Source organism: Pithys albifrons, chromosome 13 (assembly GCF_047495875.1).
Source record: "Pithys albifrons albifrons isolate INPA30051 chromosome 13, PitAlb_v1, whole genome shotgun sequence".
NCBI classification, from domain to species: Eukaryota; Metazoa; Chordata; class Aves; order Passeriformes; family Thamnophilidae; genus Pithys; species Pithys albifrons.
The window spans coordinates 12,182,760-12,203,137 of NC_092470.1; the positions used below are offsets into that span (position 1 = coordinate 12,182,760).

General features: G+C 40.9%; 1 protein-coding gene across 1 annotated transcript in view; it reads left to right on the forward strand.

The window, feature by feature from the left end:
* The first annotated feature begins 1,141 nt into the window (after window positions 1-1,141).
* SH3GL3 (SH3 domain containing GRB2 like 3, endophilin A3) overlaps window positions 1,142-20,378 on the forward strand; it is a 46,782-nt gene continuing 27,545 nt past the window's right edge. Inside the window, exon 1 of the mRNA XM_071568567.1 lies at window positions 1,142-1,299. Within this exon, the coding sequence (XP_071424668.1) occupies window positions 1,255-1,299 (45 nt within the window). The 5' untranslated portion in view covers window positions 1,142-1,254. The remainder of the gene's footprint in view (window positions 1,300-20,378) is intronic.

A 20,378-nucleotide genomic window follows, 5' to 3' on the forward strand; every position in this document is an offset into this window, starting at 1 on the left:
CCATACCCAGTTTAGCCTGGACAGTTAACATCTTGCTGAGGGAATGCTGGCTGGTGTTATCTGCTTTGCTTTTCTCTTTTGTCTCTCCTGCACAGAGAGTCCTTTGTCAAGTAACAGCCAGTTCCTTAACTCAGTAATATATTTGTCTTTACACTTTGTTTCATAGTAGTATAGTAATTGTTTCTAACAGGTGGGGACAGTAATTCCTTTCTTCCAAATCATTCACTCAGAAAGTTCTTGTATTTTTTGCCTCTTTGCTATTGTGAAGAAGCAACTGTAACATACTCTGGAAATGCCTTTCTCTCCCAACCCAATAAAAATGCAGTAAGCACGACAGTGAGTAGCAGAGAGCCCTGCTGCAGCCAGCACAGCTTATCTCTGAACTGCTTCCTTGGTTCCTGCACAAGTTTCAGCTGAATCATAACTCCTGAGTGTCCTTACAGCCAGGATGGAGCAGCGTATCACAGAGGTTATCTTCCACAGAATCTGAGCATCGCCTGGGAGTGCTTTAGCGTGTAGGCAGAACCACATCTCTTATTTACATCAGCACATTCCTATTACGCAGTCATGTTTCAGTATACCATCAATCAATCCATCTCATAACAACCAGACAAACAACTAACCTGTCCTTTCAGCAGAGCTATTTCTAGCCCATCTGCTCTTGCAAGTGGGAGATTGCATTTTGGAACCCTGAGCAGCACCAGTGCAGCTACGGAGTCACACTAACGAATGGGTCTTGTTCTGATACACAGCACTAACCAGTCGTGTTCTGGACCACTGCAAGAGCTTTGTGTTGTAAAAGCCACAGTTACCACCCACGATAACAGGTCTGAGGTTAACGAGCTTAACTAGAGATGCTGCGATGAACCACAAGAAGCGAGACCAGTAAACAGGAATGTTGAGCCCTCTTGGAAATCAGACAGCTGGCGGCGGGCACTGACGGCTGTCAGGGCGGGTCAGGAACCCTCCGCCGGGATGCCCCGGCTGCGCCCACCGCCCCGCGCCGTCTCCATGCGACAGCGCAGCGTGGGCGTCCTCCAGCGCCTCATTTGCATATCCCCGCGAACTGGCCAATGGGCGCGCGGCTACGCCACTCTTATTTGCATGTGCCCTGGCGCCGGCCAATGAGGCGGCGGCGGCCGGGCCCGCTGGAGGCGATGCCGTGCTGGGCGCGGGCGGCGCAGCGAGAGGCCGGGCCGGCCGCGGGGACCTGGCGCGACTTGCCGGCCCTCGGCCCGCGCGGCCGCGGGGAACATGTCGGTGGCGGGGCTCAAGAAGCAGTTTCACAAAGCCAGTCAGGTAAGGGGGGCAGTGGCAGAGCTCCCGGGCAGGGCGGCAGAGCCCCGAGCGCCGGCAGAGCCCCGTCAGGCGGTGCTGTCGGTGGTGCTCGCCTAGCGCCCGCTCTCCCTCGGCGGATTCCTCGACCTGCTGCGGTGGCATCACCGCGGACCTCGGGGAGTGCCTCCTTCCCTTCGGCGGTACCTCCGCGCCCCTGGCCGGTGTTGTTGCCGCTGACCCTCTTGTGTTGATCCTCACAAGAGAGGGTTGCCCGTTCCCGTGTTTTGCTTGGGGCTCCAGGTCTTTCTTTTAGTGATTAGTGCTTGTTGTTGAATGCTGGCTTCGTGATCGTGCTTTGAGGCCTCAGTTATAGCTGTAGCCTGTAGGCTACCAGCTTTCCCCGAAAGAGTTCATTGTGTCAGTCTTCCGCAAACTGCTGGTTTATTATCCTACCTGGAATGGCATTTATTTGTCCTGCAGAGGGTATCAGATGTTTCTAGAGTTTTCCCTCTTCTTCTGGATGGTGTACTCTTACCTTTTCCAGGGTAACCCTGTATCTCTTTTATAATGTGCTTTGCTGTACTTGTTTGGCTGATTTTCTTTAATAGAGAACCCCCTTTCTGTCAAGCAGGTGAACTGGTTGCACTCCATGTGTGGGGAGTACCTGCCCCAAACCCCACAGGGCTCAAAAGTGGCCACAGTGGATTTCTTCCTCTGAAGGTGTTTGGAAGCCTCAGCTGCTTTGCCAGCTTGTTCCAAGCCAAAGAGATCTGTATTTCTGTTGTCTGTCATTAATGATTATGGTACTATTGAAATTAGTGTATGTAATGTATTCAATCAAGTCCAACAACTGCTCTTCTCCTGGTGAGAGTAGAGAAAATAAAGGTTATTGAGGGCTTAGCTGTCATCTTTCTAGGTCTTTCTTCAGATGTAGCTTATCAGCAGCTCAAGTGCAGAATGTGCACTTTGTTTGGATATAGAGATGGTAAATATTTGTATCTAATGTTTCACTAGTGGGCTTTCTTCATGAAATGTACTGATTCTGTAAAAGGTCATGAAACTGTATCATTTCGTTACCTTTCACTGTTCCTTTGAAAAAATAATGTACTTGCAGGGTAAATAAATCCAAGGAAAATTTATTGAAAGTTTTGGCTTGTTTTGCATCTGACTTAGGTGGGTAAGTGGTGCAGCCTTTGCTATGGTGAGTTTGTATCTCAAGAATCAGGAGGTATTTAACTGAGGAAGTTAGAGAGGTAACCACAACAAGTGCTGTCTTGTGTAGCAACTGGTAACAGTGCAAGCTGCTTCATCCTGCCCATTTGTCAATTAAACATTAAAAAAGGGGAGAAGAGATCTGATAAAGGAGTAGTATTGGCAAAAACGAACAGAAGAATGTGTTTACCGGACTGTGTATTTATAGAAAAGTTGTGGTATGACTTTCAGCATTCATTATAATAAGAAACTGCAATTCATAACTCAGATAATACTCTTCTCAGGGTGGGTCAAAGGTAAAGTTTCTGCTTATTTTCATTTGCAGGAGTGAGCAAGGAATTTAAGTTGATTGGAAAAGCATCTCTTTAGGGAAATATTGTTTAGGAAATTAACAGGAGTAAGATACTAGAATTTAATTTTTTTCCCCCTTGAAGTAGCATAAGATACTTCATTCTGGAAGAATTCAGGTAAGATGTTGGGGAAAATAGTAGTGGGAAAATAACAGGAGAAATAACATATATACACTAGGTCAGAATATCCAGCTCTAAATAACAGAATTGTTTATCTCTGACACACAGACACACAGTCATGCCCAGATGTGCAAAGTAGTTAACTACTGAAAATAAGGTGGAGCTTGCAAAATGGAAATATTGGGACTCCATCTTTGAGTGGAATTCTTTTACAAAAAGCTAAACCAAGCAAATGCAAAGCATAAAAGATTTCTCAAAGATGGTTTGTTAAATCTCTGAGGACTGTAGGATCACTTAAGGAGACATAGACCTTTGTGTATTGAATGGATGAGAGATGCCAAGGGGAACCGTTAACAGCAGAGACAGGCATTGCTTGGGGAAAGAATGAAATGGATTCCTTTAGTGTTCCCAAAGGAGAATGGGGGCAGATGACAAAAACTGGCAAATCTCCCAGAGGACATTGAGGAATACTGGAGGGAATGACACTTGTACTAGAACATGTGATTGAGGAATAATATTTGAATACTGACAGAACCTAATGACAAAAAATCTGAAGGGTGAAGCAGGTGGATTAAAACAGTCTATTTAACAGTTCATTCAGAAATGTGAATAAATATCAGTAAGGTGAGAAGATTCATAGATTTTCAAAAGATAATATGTCCATGTTAAAGTAGACTTCTGGTCAACTGAAATAAACCACAGTTCTAAATGAGATATAGAGTAGTACAGACATATAGTTATAAAAAGATTAATTAAAATAGAATAAATGGAGATGTAGAATAAGTGTTTACTCTTAGTGAACCACTGAACTGTTGCAGAACTTTTTTGCAACAGAAATGCATTTGTTTGGGGTTTTTTGCCTCTTCTGTGTATCTTTATGTACAGCTTTTGTATTGACTGGCTATGATCACCTCTATGTACGCCTAAATTCTAAGTTGTGAGAGTCCAGAAAAAAAGCAAACAATACTTAGGATTTTGTATGTGCATTGGAGGTTTCTGGGATGTTTGTCTGGTGCCTGTCAGCTTGGTTTGTCTGAAGTTACAGTTAAGCAAATGAGTGTTTGCTTTATAAAAGGTCAGCACAGCAGTTAACTTTCTATGGTTACTAAAGCTCTTGCCAAAATCAGGCATGACACACTATTGCAGACTTGGTTGGTGCAGAAAAAAGTTACCATGGCTTTGTTTGTAGTACAGTAATTCACAGGAAGAGTTCTTGATGATTTTCCCCTAGAATTTTTTTACCCAATTATATTTTTTTCACTATAAATAGCGTGTGTGTATTGGTTTTCACCTAAGTATCTGATAGTGAGATCTAGAAGGCAATTCTTGTGTTATGAGCATCTGTTGGAATTACTGCAGTCAGATCTGCACCCCCGAGGGAGTCGCATTTTAGCTATTTTTCTATACGTTCCAATACGTGGAACTTCAGTCCTGCTCCATTATCTGTACCCTCGTGATTGCCTCCTCTAGTGTCACTGAACTGAAGGACCCAAAGATTACATGTAAGTCAAAGTTTATGTATCTGTTTCATAGTTATAATACCCTTCAGGTCCACTAGAATTTTCTTTACAATGCTTTTTATTAAGGTTACCAGTTTTAAATTGAAGTTCTTTAAGTGGACTAGAATGGAGATCACATCCATTCTGCCTATTTAATATCAATGATGATCCCTCGAGTATAATCTGACTGATGAAATACGAGGCAGAACCCATGTGGTGTCTTACTGTGTTCCACTGGCTGATAAGCAAGGGCAGACTGTTCTCAGAGCTGATTAACTCATGTGCAAGTCTTGTGGAAGTCAGCTTTTTCCCCTCTTTTTTTAAAATGCATTTTCAAATAGTATTTTTTTAATTAACCTTTTGGGAGTTCTGTTTGCAATGAGAATTTGTGTCCTGTCACTTTTAGCCTCTGGCATATCCAACCTCTTTTCCTGTTTTCAGTTTGAAACCGTTTGATGTAGGTGTGTGTATCTCTGCCTGCTGTCTCTGTAGGCCTTGTTCTCGTGGTGGCTGTGCGTGTGGGATAACCCAGATGGTGGAGGGACTGCATCCTCTGCTGTGTACTGGGAGCATTTTTAGAGTGGTGTTTCTGTTTAGAAAAGCAGGAAGCCTAAAGAGTGAATAAGAAAGCCTTAACATTTGTCAGATGCTTTAGTAATTTCTGCTGTACTCTAAAACTGCAGCCAGGTTAGCATCTCTGAGTAAAGATGTGTGATTTTCCAAAGTCCTTGGAGGCTGGTGAGCTCAGAACCTCTCTCCCTTAGGCCGTTTTGAAAGCTCAGCCATGATATTGGCATAGAAAATCTGCTGTTGACTTTGAATTCACACATTTTTTATATATTTCTTTAATTAATTATAGCTAAAGGCTGTGTATAGCAGCAGTCTCATTCTCGACAGCTTGCTCATATTGTGTTTCTTAGGCTCAATTTCTCATAGATGGTGGAAAGTAATGCTTTTCTGAGGAAACACATGACTGCCAATGATTGTGAATATCGTATTTGTAATGTGGTCATCAACAGCTACTGTAGCCTGTGCAGGCTGGTTTCTTAAACCTTCTCCTATTGTCAGGGAAGAAAGAGAGGCTCCAAGAGAGTGAGAATCAGGAGCTGGCTCTATTGTCTATAGATAGAGCCTAAGGGGGAGCAGATTTGCTGACCAAACAACCAAAATGTTACTACATTTTTGCTTTCTGTAAGTGATTTAACTTAGTGTAGTAAAATATATGTTTGTGCTTTCATTTCTTACATAACCTGAATAGCATTTGTCTTTTCAAGTACTGCATTTATTCAGCAAGATTTAGAAGTCCTTTTTCTATTTTTTAATCTTTTAAAAACTTTTGGCTATCACCAACAATTGCAGGGATGCTGCTTCTTATCTTCCAGATTTCTGCTTTTGCTCCATTGACTTATGTAGCATTTTGACTCAATCTGTTGGAATGAAGACCAGGTCATTGGATTTTGTTGTTGGGCTGTTTTTGTTTGGTTGGTTTTTTTCTCTTGATTATTTTTCTTTTCTCTTATGTTGTAGAAACTAGCCTAGACATAATATTTAAACCTTTTTTAAAGTCCATGTTGACATTGAGTTAATACACAAAAACTTCAATTACACAAGTGCTTGCTAGCAAAGGAAGTACTTTGGTAAACTTTATACAAAGAGAACCTGAACTGGACAGCGGGACACAAAAAGTAACTTTATTGAAACTTTATCTACATGCAGATAAATTTATTTCCTAGGACTAAAAGCTGTTATCATAAAGTCTGTTAGAGATACTGTCCTTTCATATCTAGTCTGAGTTGGGCATGATAAATCCACAACCTTAGTAGAGAGAGAGAGCTTCTATTCTGTTCTTAATTTTTATTACATAATTAGTTTTACTAATCTTACAGAATTGTGGAGATAGGACAGTGGTCTAAAGGACATTAGAATTTACTGTCTTGTCTGATACATTTTGAAATGAACAATTATACTTCTCTTATGTGCTTTGGAAAGGGGAATAAACCCTCAGCCACTGGCAAGGACAGATGTATATGTAGATATCTAATTAGACAGTATTGTTTGTCTTTATCTGTGTCATGACTGGAGACTATCGTTACACAGTCTAGAAATTATAAAATTATAATGTAGATTATACACTGTTCATCTTAAATTCCTAATATGATGTGAGGAGAAGCTGAGGGTTTGTGTAAAATTATTAAAGGAAGGGAAAAGTGGTGGCAAAGATTAGCAAGGATTTGGTGGGGGAAAGTGGGCAATAATGGGACAGTAATTTGCAATTCACCCCTCTTCCCTGGGCATTAGGAAGGCTGACTCACTTTTCAGTCGTGTGACTGACCTGTGGTTGTGCAGCCCACCCTGCTTACACTGGAGCTGGTTTCTGGAGACCCAGTGCTGTGCTAAGAGCTGGGAAATAGGAAGTTCTTGGTGGCATGAAGCTGATTTTCAATAGTAAAATAAATATCTGATGGAGTTGGGAGAAGGGGAAAATTTAGCTCTCACATTTTAGGTTTACAGTCATATGTACAACTGTGTTTGTCACCTGCTAAGGCAGCCCGCTGGTAAGGCACAACTGCAGCAAAAAGAAACGGTGAGTGCTTCAGTCAGCATAGGTACAAATCAACAGAAGACAATGGTCATGTGCTCTGCAACCTTCAACAAAATAGCTCTCAAAGCTACAAGAGAGGGATTATAATGCAGTAAATTGGGAATCAAGCAGAGATGCAGCTACGATTTGGAAGAAGTTTATTTATATTTTACACATAAAATATTTATATATAAAAGTCTGAATGGTATTGCAGTAGAAAATAGTGTGGCATCATAGAGGGGAAGCTGAACTTTCTCCTTGCACGCATCTCCTTTTATAGATTCTTGGCTTTGCTGAAGAGTTTTGCACAGGCATCCTGAAAGTTCAAGTGAGAGCTGGCACTCCATCCCAAGCTCCTGCTGCTGCCTGAGTCACTGCGGCACATGCTGGGTAGTACATTGCAGTGCAGTCTCCTGAGAATCCTGCAATGCTGAAAAACAAATAGCCAAGTGAAGCGCAGCAGCAGCACTGCACTGAGATTTTCTTTAGCATCATTTGCTAAGAGTTGCTTGAAGTTGCTTAGAACAGATACGTTTCTACCAAGAAGTAGCTTTCCAGCATGAAATTTGGGACAGATTTTATAATGCAGGTATAGGAGGAGAAATGCTGCTCAGTTAAACCTGGGATGAGTCAGTGAAGGGTCTCCTCTATAGGGTATGTGCACCATACCTGGGTAACTGAGAGCAGAATCTGGTCCCCTCAGTCCAAGTGCTTGGCTTGCTTCCTGTTAAGACAAGAAAGGTGTATATGTTCAGTGGCAGAATAGAGCTGCAGTTCCAGAGCAAACTATTGCGGAAGAACAGAAGTGTTCTTAACATTTAATCTATTGTGCCATCCAAACAGCAACACTTTCTGTAAGCACATGTGTAATTCAAGTTATGAAAGGAGTCCCCTATTTCATAGCTTCTGTAAGAACCATATAAAACCCAAACTTGGTCTTACAATAATATTGTTAAGAACAAAGTGCTTCTGCTTATGTTAATGTCACTTTCACTCCAGTTTATGGCAATAGTCTGATTCTATGCTGTGCTGGGTTCTCATTGTTGGTCCTTCCTCTTCATGGCAAGGAAGGCACAGCTGGAGTTTTATGCCTGGGTGAGGGTTGAAGATACAGGTCTTAACAATGCTTTTAACAAGCCCACTGAGAAAAGGGCTATTCAAATGTCAGATTACACCTTGAATTCTGTTTCTGAGAGCCCCAGTGTCCTATCAGTGTGTGCATGTTTCCATTTTCAGTTACACAGGGTTTTATGCATTGATGGGAGAATAGACCAGGTAATTTCCTGCAGCACCTCAGACAGCAGCAGCTGTGCATGTGAAACACAAAAATAACTTGGCCTTACACAGTTTCTATTCAAAGGACAATGCCAGGCCTCTCATGAGAATCAATTCTGTTTCTGTACTACCCTAATTAAATTACATTTTTGATACTGTACTTGTGTTTAATGAACTGTAATGACTACAGTGATATTAGCCTGGTTAAGAATGGAATATAAGAATCCAGGACTCAAAGGAAATCAGGGGGTTCTAAAATTCTGTTTTCTGTGACTGGCAGTGTTTCTGTTCTTGTGCAGACAGGTTACAGATTTAAGGTGAAAAAGTGGGAAAATATTTTAATTTTTTTTAATCAAGCAAAAAAAGAGATAATAAAACCAAGTATCAATGGTCCTAGGTAGTAACAGCTCCTTTATTCCCTTGTGAGTGCATTGCAGGTGCAAGTAGGTTTTGCTGTTCCCATTCTTTTTCTTACAGATGCAAATAAATAAAGTGCTTGGAAGTGACATTGGTTCAAGGATAAGGAGCTAGTCACTGGCGGAACCAAAAGTAGATTATATGTTTGCAGACTATAGGTGCCATGTCCAGTCACTGTATTGTTTGTGGGGTTGTTTTAATTTATTTTGCATAAGATGTATGGATAAATGGAAAATGTAGAGATGAGTTTGGACTAAAGTTTCCATATAAAAGTGATTTAATTCCTCTGACTGAAAGTTCAGTAGGGTTAAACATGTTTTTTTTCCACTTAGCTTTACTGTATTTAATACCCTTCTGGAATGGACAAGTAGTGTTTTGGAAACTGGGATTTTACAGGTAATGGTATCTCCGCAGCAGAGAATAAATGTGTGTGGGAAATTTACTTAGTGCCATAAACAAGATGTTGGATTGGAGGTCAGAAAATCAGTGTTTTTGATTCAAAATTAGGAAATTCACTTTTGCAGTCCTGTTGAGAGAGCTAGAAAGTGAGAATTGGTGCCTGTGCCATCTGTATGGTCAGAGAATGCCACAAACGTGGGAACACTCTGTTTTTCCTTCCCGCAGAGAATGCAGCACCTGTCAGCTTGGCATCTGGGCCACAGGAGATGTGTGCGTGGTGAGAGGGGAAGAAGACCCATTAAATGAGTAAATTTCTAATCAACGACCATAAATGTCATCAAACTAAGAGCCAGCAGTTCCAGTCTGCTCTTTAGAAATTCCTTTCAAAGAAAATAATAAGATTTTTAAAGATGTCAGGGTGAATTCTGTGTTTGGTGTGAGCTCCTTGGGTGTCTGCCTGAGGCATTGGCATAGCAACTGTTTCTTACCTTTAAGATTAACTGTTTATCTTTTTATAATCCCTACTTGTTTTTTTTCCCTCCAAGTTCTTGCAACCACCTAAGATTCAAAGGCTTTGTTTTGTATGGAGAACTCAAGAATCATGGCATTTTCATTGTGAGTGGTTAAAGGTTCCTGGTTCACAGCACTTGGCTTGTGGAGCTGCTGATGGATGTGCTGCCCCTTTTTGTAGGGCTTTTCTTGCTGCAAAGCCATGTGCTCCACAGGAGGCCAGAGCCTTTTGACCTCATTTGCACTAGTGCTTTAGGGCTCATTGGGGAGTTCTGCTGGGGCCTGTGTGTAAATTATACTTGGGATTTTTTCAGTTTTCTCTGTCGTTTGTTTAATTTGATGACAATGGAAGTCAATTCTGAGGGCATGTGGAGGGAAGTTCTTTGCTGTCCCCATGGATAAAGTCTGTGGTGCTGCTCTTACTACTAGAAAGAACTGCGTCTTGTGGAGATTCAGGACAGTGTGTGCCTGTCTTGGAAGTGGAGCTGAGGAGCTCTGATATCCCCAACTGCATTTTAGTTTCTGGTGTTGCATGTAACAATGTCTTGCTGCCTAAAACCACTGGTATGTTTTGAAATAGAGTTACAAAAATAAGGCAGAAATGTACAATGACTTCCTCTCCAAACTAGTTGTGGTGAACAAAGTGATGAAATAATATTTTTTACTTCTCCACTTTTCACTGTAATACGTGGAGTTTTTCCATTAAGTGAATGAAAGGAGCATGGATTATTACAAACTTTCAGATACACAAGAGTGTTTGAGGCTTGTTTATTCCATTTAGGTTTAGCAGCTCCTGAAGAGCACACGTTACATTAGCAAAGAGTAACGTCTCTTAAGTCCCTTTTTTTTCTCCCCTGGATAATGCTGCTTAGGCGCCTCACATGGATCCCAGCAAAGTCAGCAGTGCTGCAGGGCTGCTGGGAGCATACTGATGGATTTTTCAAAATATTTGGGTAATGACACATTAAAACCATTAAAAATTCAGTTGCATTTGTAATAGACCCAGGAACAGGAAGCACATTTTGCTTGACAGTGCTTTAATGCTGAATGTGAACTTAGACTTGGGAAAACCATGAACCAAAATGGCTTTAAAAAAAAAAAAAGGAAAAAAAATTAGATGAGAAACCTTGCAAGCAGTGCAGGCAGTTCTTGCTGATTAAAAGGGAAAGTGTGAAGTCCATGTACAGCAGGACTGGGTGGGTTGCCATGAGTAGCAAGGAACAGGGACTGACTGTGTGGCAGAAGAATGTGGGTGTTTCACACTGTACCGAAAGCACAGGAAACTACAGGAGTGGCTGCTCAAGTAGGTAGGAATAATGCCACTTAAATCAAAATAACGTGCAGTAAAAAATAAGGGTAAGAGAAGGAACTCTCACTCCATTTTATAGTGGCTTAAAATCCACATGGCTAGTGTAAGTGCTAAACAATATAAGCAGCAAATTTAATAACATTGAAGAACAAAATTTTAACTTGATTGTGTGGAATGGAATTGTGTAAGAGTTCCTGTGTGAAATAGTTTCTGGAAGAGCAATAAACAGATTATTTGTCACTTTTTATGCTTACAGGGCAGGATTGCTGATAAACATGGTGAAGTGATGAGAAATAGCATATTAATGTGGGCAGAAGTTAATTCTAAACCAAATCAACTTAAAATTATGTTTTTTGACTTGGTGTATACAACTGTTGACAGTCTTGTTCTGCTTCCTCTGCACAGTTCTCCTGGGGCTCTGTAGTGGAGGATCTTGACCACAGTCTTTTACTGATAATGGATTCACTAAAACTGTCACTTTAAACTATGGCACTGCTAAGAAGTTTTTACTTTAGATAAATATGTAGTTGTATAATAACTTTTATAGGAACTAAAAAATAATACTCCTAAATATTTGCAACGTATCTTTTAGTGTTAGCAGCTCCTGAACTGTAACAGATTTAAGGATATTTGACCCAAATACATGAACTTTGAGCTTAAAGCTGTAAATCACTATTAAAAATGTCCACAAATTGTCTGTGTTGCTTTTCCTGTGGTTGGCCTGCACTGGTGCTTAAAAGTATTTGCCAGGTAATTACTGAGATACAAATTTACTGCTTGTGGTGCTGAATGTCTAAGGAAAAGGTCTGACTTCAGTGAAGGTGAGGTAAGTATATTCTGGCTTTACAGAATTCGGAATTAGATTAGTCCTGACTTTTTCTGCCCTTTGACAGGGCTCTCTCACATTAGTTGTGAGTGAGTGATCTTTTAATCTTGCATGGGAGCATTGAGGAGAACTAAAGTTTTAAATCTCAACTGATTTTTATTGAAATGAATTTTCAATAAAGCCATGGAATAAGCAGAAATCTCTGGTCACGGAAATGCAAGAGGGAAATTGGATAGTCATGGATCATGCAATGCAGTTAAGTGTTTTCAAGAAGAAAAAAGTATTTAAATGTTTTAAGAATTCTAATTCCCTCATCTGCACGTGCAGGCTAAGATTTAGGTGTTGGTTGATCTCACTTATTTGAAGAACTAGGATTTAATTTTTTGTTTTAAGCGATGTAAAAGAACTGAGAACAATAGGATGTTACTCAAACAGAAAAATGTTGCAATTGGCTATTCTGCAGCAACTCTCACTAAGTGTGACTTCATACAGGACCAGTTACAGGGTCAGACACTGGGATGGGGTTCCATGAAGTCTTGAAATTCTCAAACAGCTTTCCATCAGTGGGCAGCTCTGGGACTGCTGATGAGCTGAAAGCTGGCGAGGCCCTCCAGAGCTCAGGCCTGTGCCACACTCACTGATGTATTTAGTGTTAACTTATGGAAGAGCCAGCAGGAGCCATCTCCCTGAATGAGCTGGTGTAGTTTAACATGAGAAAAGAGTGATGAATCCACTTTCTGGGTTTAATTCCAGGGCATTGTGCTGGAACTGGTGACATAATGTTCTGGAAATATGAAGTGCAATCGATTCCTCTTAGGAGCTCTGAATCAGAGTAGAGCTTTCATCCAGAACTAGGACTGACAATATGCCAGCATTTTCTAGAACAAGGCAAAGCATAGATTTTCACTAGTCTGAGTGGCAATTGTAGCTGTCATATGAAAAGAACAGAAATGAAGAGTTATTAATGGATGAGGTAAAGTAAAGCTTATTGGCTTAGGGCAGAGAGGTCATTAACAAAGTCAGACTCTCTCAGTGGGCAGTTGCAGGGGTTTTTGTACACACCCCTTTCCACTGTATGTGCAAGTACAGTGTTTATGCAATCGGCTTTGACAGCTGGATGCCCTCAGACAGAGGATGCGGTTGCATGGCAACTTGCATCACCCTAAATCTAGACTATGGTAGCCTTGCTCTCCCCTCAGAGAAAGGTCCTGCCCAGTTTCTTGAGTCAGCTGCTTGTGTGATCACACACTCAGCTGATAGAGGCAGCTTATGCATCTGAAAATTAACCCAGCTCCAGTGAGTGATTAGCTCTCAGGTGGATTAACTCACTGGAGCAGCTCACAGTGCAGTCACACAAGAGGTGCTATCAGTGCAAGGGAAGTGGAGGGAATGTCTCCACAGGGGGATGAAAAGGATTTAGAGAAGGCTAAGCAGCTGTGGAAAAAATACCTAAATGAATATTAGAATGTTTTGTTCACAGATTAGAATAAACTATGCTTTGTAAGAGATTTGTATCTCATTGATGTTCTGAATGATCAGCCAACAAGGAATATCTGCTACCAGCTCTCCCTGGGTTTCCTGGTGGCTGTTGTGATTATGAGAGTAATCATGTGAGGGCAGATAAAGGAGTGAAAAAGATCTCTCCATATTCCAGCAAGCCTGGAGTCCAGACAGGGCAAATGGGTGGTTTAGGGGAAATGGGAGTCAACCTGGAGGTAGGTAAAGGTAATGTTCCTGGTGAAAGCAGCAAGCACCTCAAGCCACGTAACCTGCAAATCTTTTGAGCGATAGGGTGACACAGCAACATCTGAGAGGCTTCAGTCTGGCTTCAGGGGAAGACTGAGAATGCTGTTGAAGGAAGGAGGAAACACATTTTCCTCAGTGGAGGAAAGAGTGCCTTTATTTCAACTGAGAGAGGAGTGTCAGGGGAAGTAAGTGCTCAGTTGAGTAAGGACTAGTGTGACAAATGGTGTAGAACAGAGACACAAGTTAGGATGAAGTTGTAAAAGGACATTAAAGGTATCAAGAGACAAGCTAACACAGTAAAGAATAAATGTGGTGTAACTTCTCATGTTCTCTCAATTCAGGCAAAACAGTCCATTGTAAGGGACTTCTTGTTAGCACCTCTAAATATAATCTTTAAATTCAGTCATGAATCACATGCAATATAGAAACGTCTTAAATCACTCAGGAGTGAGGAGTAAGAAGATAATGTGAAAGGTTCTCATATTACTTGTAAAGGAAGTGTGTCAAGGCATTATTTAAATCTCTGATTTTAAGCGTTTTGGCTTACAGCATAGTCACTCTTTCTCATCTTTGCAGTGGGTATATATGAGCATCTCAAAAGGAAGCCACACCTTCCTTACAAGCACAGAGAACAACTTCAGAAAGAAGGATTGTTTTAAGGCCAGATCAGGATGGTATTGCTGCCAAGTGGATTTTTGCACTGGGAACTTGTGACGGGAGGAAGAAGTGTTAATGTGAGAACAGCCAGTGGAACTCAGTGTGTAACTTGTCATTCACAGCTCTTGCTCCTTTCCAGTGGAAAGAGAATAAAATATTGCCCAATTGTACCTGAAACAGGATGCCAAAAGAGAGGCAGGGACTGGTTGTGGCAGGGTATGTACCCAGCACCAAGTCTTTCTGTTCATCCTGGTCACCCTGAAGAAGGACTGTCTCTGTGGGATGCACCCACTACTGCCACTTATCTGCAGTGTTTGTGCACATTCTGTTTCTCTGTGTTGGCTGGATAAGCAAATGCCAAACAGATCATAGTTTGGAATAAAAATCCCCAAGTTTTACTTTTAAAAGAAATTCAAGAATGCTTTCTTTAACAAAAGGAGCAGAGTGAGAAGTCAGTGAAACTGAGAAGTGAGGAAGGATGTTAAGTACAGGTATTTTTTTATGGCCCTTTGACTTTATACTTCTGTTTTTAGGGTATGCTAACTTTCACAAACAAGATTTTAAACAGATTAGGGAACAGTATTTTAGATTTGTAACATGAAATATGGAAGTGGAAGTGTGATTCTGTCTACGTGGAGCTTTATGGTTTCAGGTATGTCATTGTTCTTGGCTACTTGAGTTCTCACACTATTGAATTTGAATTACTGTTGGAGACCTTAGAGGAATCAGATGTTCTTATTAAAAGCACTTGTATTTTCTCTTCAGAAAAGTGGACAGTCTTCAGTCTGACACTATTACAGCCTTTTAAGTAGGCTTGTAGAGCAAGTACTGTCTGCATCTAAAAATTTAGATAGGTTAATTTATTATGTTTGAATTCTAACAAGGATGTTTTCCTTTAGAGATGTGTACAGTAATGATTACTTTCAGTTTACTAATTTATAAAGGCATGTGTAGGCATCAGTGCTGAGTTCTTTGGGAAACAGTGGAGGTTTGTCAGGAAAGCGTTCAAGGTTTTGCAATACAAAGTAGTTGTTGTTGTACAATGCTGTGCTAAAGAATAGCTTTAGTAGACAAGTTTGACTAAAGTGCTCAGTAATGGTGTGATGTGTCACTGCCTGGTGCAAAGTGAGTCACTCTCTATAGAAATGCAAAATCACATTATAGAGTCCAGAGTCTTATGCTTTATTCATATATGGACAAGACTATCCTTTGTCCATGGTACTGTTTTTCTTCAATATCAGTATGCATTTAATATAAGCCCATAGAGAACATTGCACTGGTGTATGTACCATCTCATGCTAATGATGGGATTTTTACCACTTGCCTCAGTTTATGGGTTCAGTACCTTTTTTTGCTACTTTTTTAGATTTGATTAAAGATGAGGTATAGTTGTCAAACTGGAGTGGCTGTTCTGTCATATATTTAACTGCTGGCCTTGGAGCAGTGTTTATTTGGGCTTGTTTAAGAACAATTGTTTATGTTCTGACTGAACAGTTGCAATGAGTAGGAAGGCCATTTAGTGATACTTGGAAGGACCACAGCTAGAAGTCATCAGAGGGCAATGTCAAACTTTTCCATGCAGAGAGCTGGAACAAGTCTGGAGAAATATGAGTGGTGTACTTACTGGAGCTCCATGGTTTATGCAATGGCATGGAGTTGAAGGCTTTATTTAGGAATAGGATTTTGCTCCCTGGAAGGTGTCTGGATTTTACCACAAGTAAGTCTGATTTATAGGCAAGGAGAGGAGTAGGTGGCATGTAGATAACTTTGAAAAACAAGTTTGCAATGAGATGGATGCAGTTTCTGGAATGTACTTCTCAGGGGTTTTACTGCCTCCAAAGTTCAGTAGCTGCCAAGGGCATCAAGAATAAAAACAAAGTAGTTTAGAAATGCCTGTGTGAAGCCTGTATTTCTTGCTAGTTCATCCCACTGGCAGGATCAAACAAAGTGAAAATTGCAGTGTTTATGGGGTGCGCTCAGGAAGCCTGTCTAGATATCTTAGAAGGATGCCAAGTCTGATTTCCAGTTTAAAGCATTTGAGATGGTGGATCACCATGTCCAAAAGAAAGACTTCAGATCACAATCACAATGTCTCTCAGAATTACAGCACTAGAAACAGTGCCCAAGTTCAGCTGGTTTAAGAGCCTGTAGGACCGAGAGGTAAAAGTCCATTTCAGGATAATGGTATTACTGCAGAAGATTGTCTGGGTTAGTTAATAACAAGCTCCATTAATCACTGGGTGGTCCAGCTCATTTGTGAGACACTGTGGGGGAGCAGTGGGGGAAGAGTTGTGTTTGAATTGTTCTTTATTGGAGTTCAGCTCCTTTGACCAGAATGGCTTGGAATAGCAAATGCCAGGCCACTGCCGTTGAGATGTTTTTCTGGGTCCCTGTGGCTGGAATGAAGCTTCTGCTTTGTGACAGCTGCTTCTTTTCTTCTTCCTACAACGCACATTTCATTTCACATTGTTCAGCAGCTAATGTTTAAACTCTGTGCTAGTGGTTGAAAAGAATAAGGAATGCATGTAATTAGGAAGCTGAGAAAGCTGCTCTGTATTATGGGTAAGAAGTAACAGACTTTTACAACTGTAGTTGAGCGTCTTGCCATAATTATCTGCATGTGATTACTGATTACTTAATACTTGTCTGTTGAAAAGCTTAGTAAAGAAAATGATCTCGAACAAATACTGTATGCATTATAAGAAAAAGGACTCAGCATTTTATATTTAGAAGTGGTGGAAATGTGTTCCTTTAAACATTTTCTGTTAGAATAACGTTAAACATTCTGCATGCTTCTGGTTCATGTATTTATTCTTAGTAGAGTTGTAGGGTCTCACCTGGAACTTAAAAAGTGTTTTGCTGCTGACAGATCTGAAGGCAGGAGGAGACTCAAGACCTGTTTAAAAATGCTGTTTAATACATGCTGATGACAATTTGTCTAAGTGTTGGACTTCTAACCGAAGACCTTCACTCTGGCAGGTGGTTTAGAACCAAAGTGTGTTGCCTTTTCTGACCCGGGCACTGCAGTACTTGATAAGCCGTTTGGCAAGTGGGTGTTCACAGTCGATGTAAGTGGTGATGCTTATCTGGGCTGTTCTGAGTTCAAGTGGCCCTGCAACTGTGGCAAAGTGCTTTTGGAATTTGAGGACAGAAGGTCAAATGTACTGAAATGCGGAGTCATAAAAGGTGCACATCTATGAGACAGAAAGCAAAGCTGATAGAAGGTAGCTTTTCAAGGAAAAGTTTATTGCAACTTCCAGTGACAGCAAAGGTAGTTTATGTCTCTCTGTAGCTGTTTTCCTTCCGTTCAGTTTGTTGTTATCTGTTTCTCAAAATAACAGCAAGTACAGGATCTTCTCTGGGATGTTTTCTGCAGTATTTCTGTCCTAGGACTCTTCATTCTTTCAACCTTGAGTTGAAATTATAACAGGATAAACCAGTCTTGTACTTTGATAAAAGAACATGAGAGTGTACCAATACAAAACTGAAAAAGAGCAATAGCATGAGCATCTCCTGCTGGGAACAGAAAGCAGAGACTATCAGGGAAAAAGGAAGCAGGACCTGGCTTGTGAGAGAGAATATTTAGAAGGTCAATTAATAATTATCATCTGTAGATGCACAAAGTAACTGATCATTCTAAAATGTTTCATTTTCTGCCTAAAAGTATCATTTTTCTGAACAATTTATCAACACTACTCTAAGCTGTGGGAGTATTTTTTCTTCAACACTTATGCAGCAAAATGAAGCCATAGCTGGACAGTTCTTTGGCCCTCTGAGTGGGGCTTAGTATTGGAAATAACATCATGATTAGAGCTTTTTCTGGAAAATTATTAAAATTTCAGTGGTGTAATTATGAGTTGTTTCATAGGACCAATACATAATGATAGCAAGGCCAGGTAGAACACAAGTCCCTCTTTATTCTGTCCTCATCCCACTGACTTTAGTGGAAAAACCATTTCTTTTGAAATTACCATGGTTCAGCAGTGTCAATATTTTTGCATGTGAGAGGTGCTTTAGCATCAATGGAAAATGGGCTCTAGATGGTTTTAAACCTAAAATCACAATATCTGGGAATCTGTTTCATGAAACTACCTCCTTGAAAAGCTATTCATGGAAGTAAATTAATGAGAAAGTTTAATGGAAGAAAATGGAAGAAATTATCCCTCTTTTCTCTCTTTCTGAGGAGCTCTGAGCTGCTTGCTGGCCGTTGCTGGAGACTGCCAGCTCAAATGCTGCTGCTCTTTTTTTCCTTTGTCATTTTTAATTTTTTTGTGTGTGTGTATGTGTCTGATTTGCTCAGGTTTTGAGCAGTGCTGTACAGCATAGGTGGAGATAAATATGTGAGAACAAAGTAACAGAAACTGAAAGAAACATAAAGCAAAGAGAGGCGATAAGAACTGCTGAGGCAACTGAGAGGAAAACAGATGAAATCAAAGCAGTGGTAATGAAAAGACACCAAACTGAAAAACAAGTGCAAAAGTACCAGTGTTTAGTAAATGAGAAGAAAACATTTCCTGGGATGGCTGGCTGGCTTAATATTTCTGTGAGAAAGAAAAATCTACAAAGTTTAGTACAAATACTCAAGAGGTGGGCAAAAGTGACAGCTCTGACTGCTGTACTGTGGGGTGAGGTGAGCAAACCAGAGCACTGCCAGGAAAACCTGACGCAGGAGGTGAGTGCCCTGATAGAGCTGCGTGCCCCTGGCACGGAGCTGTGTGATACAATCGCTGCCAGGGCTACAGAGATTTCCTTGCTCTCCCCCTCCCTGCTTCTTGTTTCAGTTTTTGAGCACTGAGCCAGCTCCTCTATTTCTCAATCTCACGAAGACGATGATACTCTTAACAAAGAGCACACTTTGTCCCTGCTATTGGAACTCGTGGCATTGATTTAACCTTGATGGCACAGAGGAGCATCAGCTCTGCTGTCTCTTTCCCAGGAAGGCACACAGTGTTTATGCTTCAGCCTTGCACGGAGAGCTCCAGCAATCTTTTAGTTGTCACTTGGGATCCGGGAACCCAGCTGGTGGTGGCTGCTTAGGGAATGCACTGAATTGCTACATCCCTTATTATCAGAGACATGTTCCATTCCTGAGCCTCTTTTCCAGTGTCAGAACTGTGCTGTCTGTCAGAGGTGACTGGTACAGCTACAGCCACCTCTCAGCAAAGGCTCTGAAACTGGGCTCCTCAGGCTGAAAGGAGAAATTGCAGCAAACCTCTTCTGAAAGTAGAGCTAAATTGGAAAAGTTTCACAAATGAAATGCAGAAACTTAAAAGTGCTAATGTTTTAAATAGGACTCAAAATTATTATGAAGCGTTCAATGTGCTACCCTTTCAAAAACAGTATTTTCTGCCATGATTTCCTTTAACACTTAATTTTTGACAACTCTGGCACTGGTGATACTGGTAAGAGAAGTGCCAGTTTGAGCTAATTTTACAAGCACAGAGGGCTTGGATTTGAGAGGTAAAAAAGGAGGCAGGTAGGACACTCCTGGAAAAAATTACTGAATTCATTAGAGAAGAAAGAATGCTGTAAAAATGGGACTTCTGTGTATAATTTAGTATTATTACGTGTGCCTTTTGGGTAGGTAGGCTTGCCATTGCTTTGCAAACAGTCATGTAGTGTTTCTTTGCAAGAGTGTATTCTGTTCATTGTACTGGCGGAGTGCTGCCAAGACAGGAGCCATCAGTCTGAGCTTTGCTGTGCAAGTCTGCCTTCTTGCTAGAGCATTCAGCTTTTTGTGTAGTTTTTAAGCACCTACCTTATTTTTGTGAAAAATTTATTTGCTGATTGTCAGAATTCTTAATGCCGTTTGAAATGTATTAGGCCACAGTGCTGTGGATTGTGCTGTCTGTGTGGTAGTTTGCAAAGAAGTGTTGGGTCCAGACGTGCACACGTAACTCTGCAGTCAAGCGCTAGTTTAAATATTGGTAATTTCTGAAGTGTATCATATGTGGTAAATGTAGAGCATACACAGAAGCTGTCCTGAACTGCACGTGTGCCCCAAGGCATACTGAGGGTTCTGTGTTTTGGATGGGCAGATTATTTAGAAAACACCTACCACCTCTCTGCCTATTGTTTATGAATGTAAATAACAGAAGCCTTTGCTGTGCTGTGCTACAAGAAACACAAGGACAAAATAGAGCTTGAAAAGTAGTCATTAAGTAATAGTAATGTAATAGTAGTTAGTTTAGCTGCTATC